General features: G+C 37.0%; 1 protein-coding gene and 2 non-coding genes across 3 annotated transcripts; all 3 read right to left on the bottom strand.

Moving 5' to 3' along the window:
- Nucleotides 1–320: 320 nt before the first annotated feature.
- LOC132099297 (large ribosomal subunit protein eL20) lies at nt 321–3,858 on the bottom strand. Its single transcript, XM_059505728.1, has 5 exons — nt 3,742–3,858; nt 2,588–2,767; nt 934–1,063; nt 585–694; nt 321–469 (listed from the first exon to the last, which is right to left on the bottom strand). Exons 1-5 carry the CDS (start codon nt 3,757–3,759, stop codon nt 377–379), a joined length of 531 nt encoding a protein of 176 aa, XP_059361711.1. The 5' UTR covers nt 3,760–3,858; the 3' UTR covers nt 321–376.
- On the bottom strand, nt 770–904 carry LOC132099311 (small nucleolar RNA SNORA68). Its single transcript, XR_009423083.1, has one exon. It is a non-coding gene; the product is annotated as a small nucleolar RNA SNORA68 (small nucleolar RNA).
- Nucleotides 2,119–2,253, bottom strand: LOC132099310 (small nucleolar RNA SNORA68). The gene has a single exon (XR_009423082.1). It is a non-coding gene; the product is annotated as a small nucleolar RNA SNORA68 (small nucleolar RNA).
- Nucleotides 3,859–6,985: the final 3,127 nt, after the last annotated feature.

Genomic DNA, 6,985 nt, shown 5'->3' with positions numbered 1-6,985 from the left:
CATTACAATTGTCAATTAACCAAAATTAAATGCACAATTATACAATAAAAATCTCACTGTAGAGGAAAAATATTGTTCTCAAAAATTACTGCTGCATATTAAAATTGACTAACAATTATAAACATGGAAAACATTAACAAAAACCCACGATGCAAAAAATGTAAACAAATTGTCAAAAATGTCACAATGCTAACTTATTGGTCCTAAAATTGTTATTTTTTAAATTCACCTCTTTCTAATTGTAAGGCGACTCTTTATTATTTGAGCACCTCAGCAATCGGTCAAGCACTTCGAGTTCATTAAAGAACCAGGAAACAAGATTTTTGACTTTCTCCACTTTTATTCATCTGTAATGTGAAAAGCACAAACATACACTTTAAAAGAAAGTGTTTGGTCTCTTGGTGGTGAAACGGGGCTTGTGCTGGCGACGCAGAACCCTGTGAGGAAGAGGGAACTTGATCTTGGAGTCCTGTTGAATCGAGAGATTAAATATTAAAGCCTTTAGATGCAAGTTTAGACAAATCACAATTAATGTGCATGAGATAAAAGCTGAAACTCAGCCACATTTGAAAATGCAAACTCACGTGGAACTGCTTGATTGCAGGTCTGCGGCATTTGTTAGCTGGGATGATCTGCACCTTCATGATCTGGATGGCGTGAGCACGAGCGCGATGCCTGGCTCCCATATCACGATCTGAAGCACAAATCAAATACGTGACATTTACTATAGAGCTAAAACACAGAGCAGCAATGCTCCTGCAGCAGGATCTCGTGTCGCACCTTGAATTCACTTTCAGAGGCACGTTTGACAGCCTATGAAAGGCGACAAGGTATGGCTTTTCTTTGTGCACACATGGCAAGGGCATGACACTGGGAGGAAATGACCTTTGGGTTTGTGTGTGCAGGCTGAACGAGTGTGTTTGTGAAACTCACAGCACTGAGTGACCGCTCCAGACGTGGTCAGGTCTCTGTACTCGCGGTACATGTTGTGGGTCCCACTGCGAGAGTCGTAACGCAGCCAGATGCCGAAGTTTTTTACCTTGAGGGGAGATTTCTCATGGACCTGCGCAAGAACACAAGAGATCAAACAAGAGTTTAAGCTCCAGGCACGTCATTTCAGAAAGAAAAAAAAGAAACACTCATGACTTTCAGCTCAAATGGATTAAACACTATTTTGTAGCGTCTCAAAGCAACAGGAAAAGCTCTGGGCATCCTGCTTTCGAACCCCACCCCATCACAAACAGGGAATCAGCCCCACCTTACCCGTCTAAAAAGGGAATCAACCATCACTTGTCAAAAAAGGGAATCAACCCTCACCTGTCTAAAAAGGGAATCAACCATCACTTGTCAAAAAAGGGAATCAACCCTCACCTGTCTAAAAAGGGAATCAACCATCACTTGTCAAAAAAAGGGAATCGACCTTCATTCCATCAAAAACAAGGGAATCGACCCCCACCTGTCAAAAGAGGGAATCGATCCCATCAAAAACAAGGGAATCAAACCTCACCTGTCAAAAAAGGGAATCGACCCCGCCTCACCCATCAAAAAAAGGAATTGACCCCCACCACATTCAAAAACAAGGGAATCAGCCCCACCTCACTTGTCAAAAGAAAGGAATCGACCCCCATCCCATCAAAAAAGGGGAATCGGCCCCACCTCACCTGTCAAAAGGGCATCGACCCCACCACATTCAAAAACAAGGGAATTGGCCCCACCTCACCTGTCAAAAAAGGGTATCGACCCCCACCCTATTCAAAAAAAGGGAATCGGCCCCACCTCACCTGTCAAAACAGGGTATCGACCCCAACCACATTCAAAAACAAGGGATTGGGCCCCACCTCACCTGTCAAAAAAGAGAATTGACCCCCACCCCGTAAAAAAAAAGGGAATTTTTGACAAAAGGGAATCGATCCCCTCACCCTCAAAAAAAGGAATCTATCCCATTTTTTTAAAAAAAAAAAGGAATCTGCCCACCTATCCTGCTAAAATTTGAATCAACCCTCACTGTCAAAACAGGGAACCGACCCCCACCCACCAAAAAGAACAGATTCATGTTTTCACAGATACAGTTGTTAAAGAGTAACAAGCACAGAACAGCGACACGCGTGCAGCAAGATCTCATGTCGCACCTTGAATTCACTTTCAGTGGCACGCTTCACAGCCTATGAAAGGCGACAAGGTTCAGGGTTTCTTTTCGCACACATGGCAAGGGCATGACACTGGTAAGAAATGACCTTTAGGTTTGTGTGCAGGCTGAACGCAAAGGTGTGTTTATGAATCTCACAGCACTCTCAAACAAAGGGATTCGACCCCCTCTGTCAAAATGGAATCGACTCAACACCCTTCAATAGAGCGAATCATTAGTTTGCATCTTTTGCTCATTAATAGTGATGGGATGTCTGATTCACTTCAGCACACTTGTTCTTTCAGAATATTCTTTTGTGAATGATATTGCTAATCAGATTTCATTCATTACAAACTGAGATTTTTCTTCAGTGTCATTCTGTAATATTGCGCGTAAAAAATAAAAAAAAATAGATTTGGCAGCTCCAAACCCCATCTGGGAATCAAACAGCCTTATTCGTACCAGGCCACAGTAGACAATCTCTCCGGAGGCTTTCTTCATCTTCCTCAGCTGGGAGACGAAGTACCAGAAGCGAGACTTGGCCACCACATGGTTTGGGGCGAAGATCCTCATACGGTACAGAGGGGGTGCAGGGTTTTTAGCTGAGGGCAAGAGACGCCCAACAACCTTATACTCCCGAAGCTGCAGAGAGACGGAAAAACACATTCAGAGATCAATACTGATGACATTTTCCTACTTGGGAAACTGGGAAGACCTGGCTAACTAGTACAGGTGTGACTGAAAAAAATTTATATTTTTAATAATTTTTTAAGATATAATCATAGTGCACCAAGAAAATATGTCATCCTCCCCACTTAAAAAAATAATTATGTTTGATTCAATGTTACTTGCAATTGTATGCAATTTACTAGTTATGTAATTAGACTGGCGTCTTATTTCATTGTGGTTTGACACCATTAGCAGTTCAGTATATATATATATTCAGTATATTTAAATATATATATATATTCAGTATATTTAAATATATATATATATTTAAATATATATATATATATATGTGTGTGTGTGTGTGTGTATAAAGACCTCTAACACTAGCTTGCTCTAATCTTTTTTTATTCTATCCGTTTTTTTTTTAAAGCCCTACGTGTACTGTGTTATCCTGAGACTTGTTATAGAACTTGTATATCATTGCTTTTTGTTTTTGATTGATTCCACTGTCTTCATTTTTAAGTAGCTTTGGATAAAAGCGTCTGCTAAATGAATAAATGTAAATCAAGCTAACATCCGGGTACTAAGTGCGTCTAAATGAACTGAGAGCGATTAGCGCTTAGATAACAAAAACAACCGCTGATATCCAGGACATTTAACGGTCTAGTATATAAGAATAAATCACTTGAGTGTGTTAGATAGCAGATAAACTCAAAAGCTGTGATGTGGCATGTGTGTGTTCACTACGGAGCACGTGGAGTCTTTCTACAGCCGCCATGTTTCTCTCCGCTACAATCAACGCGTCAAAAGCGAGTTTAGCGCTTTAACCCTAAACCTGTGTTGGGTGAAGTTATTGTCACGGAGAGTCGGGTGCCTTATGTGTGTTCTCGGTTCATAACTGTGAGGTTTAATCGACTATAAATTGATTTAAAAAGGTTTTTACGTACTGTGCCAGACGCCTTCATGGTGTCTCTCGCTGACGGCCACTGTGAAAGAGGAAGCAGCAGGGCGGGGAATCCTGACGTCAATCCTCTTCCGAGGGGGTGGGTCTTGCTGGAAGCGTTTTTATTGGTGACTTAGAGCCGTCAATCATAGCCATTACCGATCTTTTTTATTTATTTATTTATTTATTTATTTATTTATGTATTTATTTTATTTAGTTTTCAAACAATGCATACAACTCAAACTACAAAATACATTTCCTAATGCAAATTACTTATTCAATATAATAGATGTTCGTATAACTTCTTATTTCTAGTAGGTCTTCAACTAGTGAACATTTTTATGAAATACATATGAAACTTCCCAATAATTAACTTTGTGTTATCATTTATATTGGAGCCGATATCACCGTCCAATAGAGGATCACAGATTCGTCTATTCTAATTATTCTGTAAAAAAAAATGTTTTTAAAAAATCATCGACACCTGCTTCAAAAAGTCTTTATAACAAAATAAATGTGTGAGAGATTCAGAATTACAAAAAGAACATTGTGGTGAGATATCTTCTTTAAACCTATTAAGAAAAGCATTACAGGGATTCTATGTATATTTTAAAACAAATAATTTGGAAATAAGAACGTTACTTGCAACAATATTTTTTCACTGGAAGGTATAGAAAACAATTGTTTCCATTTCATAAGTGCTTTTGGATAACAACTGATGTGAGAATTATTTCTGATGTAGGAATTAATGCATTTCTCATCCAAAAGACTAACGGGGATATTCCTTATGGAAAAAACTACATTACCCACGATGCTTCAGAGAAAGAGAATACTGCCCCCTGCTGGAAACACACATAAAACGCATCCAGCAGCGTTTATTATTTGAATTATTCAGTTATTCTTTTTGAAAGAAATTAATGTTTTTATTCAGCAAGGATGTGTTAAATGGATTTTAAAAAGTCATAATAAAGACACATTGTTAGGAAACATTTCTATTTTGGAATAAATGCTGTTCTTTTTTCAGTTTTTATTCTTTAAAGAAAATCCTGAAAAAAATATCAGCGGTTCAAAAAAATTAATTAATTAATTAATTAATTAAGCAGCAAAACTGTTTCTAATATTGTTAATAAATCAAAATTTTCATGATTTCTGAAGATCATGTGACACTGAAGACTGGAGTAATGATGCTGAAAATACAGCGGAGCATCACAGAAATAATATTTTAAAGAATACTAAAATAGAAAACCTTTTATTTAAATTGCAATAATATTTCACAATATTATTTATTTTCTGTATTTTTGATTAAATAAATGCTGCCTTGATTAGCAGAAAAATAAATTTTTTACTGATCTTAATCTTTTTAACAGCAGTGCGTGCTCGCGCACTTTTTAGCGCTTTGTTCGCTGATTGGTGGATTTTTCTGTACAGCATGTTGGGAAATGTAGTTTTTCACTATATAATCCGCTATTAAACAATTATTTTTAAAAAATGAGCCGAGAAGATGCAAACTGATGGTTTTAACAAACGTCTATACTAACGATTAACAACCTCAGAGCTCACGATAGGCCTGTCTTTAAAGGTTTATTAGTTATTGTTAAAAATCTATTTATTGATCACATGATCATCTGTGCTCCAATCATAGCATTAACATTTGTGCCTTGAATGTGTGAGACTTCCAGTTTTTAGCTTCCACTCATTTCACCTTCACCAAAACAGTCAGTCATGCCGCTTGATATTATTATTTTTTTATCATATCGTAATCATAAACACACTGGTTTGTGGTGCAAACAGGTTTACAGTTCATCTAGTTTTAATCTTAGTTATATGAAAAGAGAACAGCTTCTGCCAAACAAGGTGGATACAGTTAAATGGTATTTTATATGTTATATTATAGTAAAATACACAGCGCCACCTATGGACCCAATCCATAAACATCTGATGTTTTAATGGAGACAGCTGAAGATGTTCCAGATGTACCACTTGTGTTTTATTTCAACAATCAATAAACAGCTACGGATTAACATCTCACAGCGGTACCATCTGAGAAATAATGGCTGATCTGTCTTAGGAATGATTTTGGCATCAGTCATTCGACTTTAATGTACAAATATAAAACATTGATCACTGTAGATTTGAGGTCTGTGTGAAAGCACATCAGAGACCCGTGATTTAGCTGCTGGTTCTGATTTGTTCAGCTCAATTTTCACAGCTTTAGGAAACTGATTCCTTCTGTTCAAAGTCACGGCGGTCTAAATGAGTCTTTATGGCACTCGACGGCTGATCCTGGAGCAGTCCGGTGATCTGAGGAACAAGTTCATGATCTCTTATGAGCCTTTGAGATCAGTATGAGGACTTTGAGTCGATGAACACCAACACTGTTCTGTGTTGGACCTCGACAGAAACGAGCATCATCGCACGCTTGAGAGAATTAAAGATCAATGTGTGTGTTTGATTCTGGATCTCCAACAGATTTGCAACTTCCTGAGATCATAATTCAACACATGCATGGCAAAAATATGACAAAAGACGCTTTTAAGAGTCATGCACTGCCTCTTTCAGACTAGTTAACTAAAAACATCAAAAAATACACATTTAAGTGTTCATTTTATTGCACTTGATCTTTTTGTATTTGTTGACTGACTTCAATTCCATTAGTTTTTTTCTCTTTAATACATCAAAACGTTTTATTTTTATCTATATTCTTTAATTAACTGAGGGGTTTGTTCATATTTGTGACCCTGGAGCACAAAACCAGTCACAAGGGGGCTATTTATTTTTTTTATTTATTGAGGTTTATACATCATCTGAAAGCCGAATAAATCATATTTCTGGAGTAAATCTGGAATCTGAGGGTGGAAAAAAATCTAAATATTTAGAAAATGGCCTTTAGATTCAGCTCTTAGCAATGCATATTACTAATCAAAAATTAAGTTTTGATATATTTACGGTTCGAAGTTTACTAACATGATCTTATCTTAATATCCTAATGATTTTTGGCATAAAAGAAAAATCAATAATTTGACCCATACAATGTTTGTTTTTTTTGGCTATTGCTGCAAATATACACTTACGACTGATTTTGTGCTCCAGGACACAGAGCATAGTGAAAATGTATTTGTTTTGTGTCTGTTAACAGTATTTTCCGATAAAAAGAGAAATCCAAAACCCCCTCCAGAAATGTGTTTTTTTTTTATTAAATGTTCAGATTCATGTGCTGGAAATGTGTGAAAAAACTGAATTGAGAGTTA

The sequence above is a fragment of the Carassius carassius genome, chromosome 22, assembly GCF_963082965.1.
Source record: "Carassius carassius chromosome 22, fCarCar2.1, whole genome shotgun sequence".
Classification (NCBI taxonomy): Eukaryota; Metazoa; Chordata; class Actinopteri; order Cypriniformes; family Cyprinidae; genus Carassius; species Carassius carassius.
This window is presented reverse-complemented; position numbering and strand designations above follow the sequence as displayed.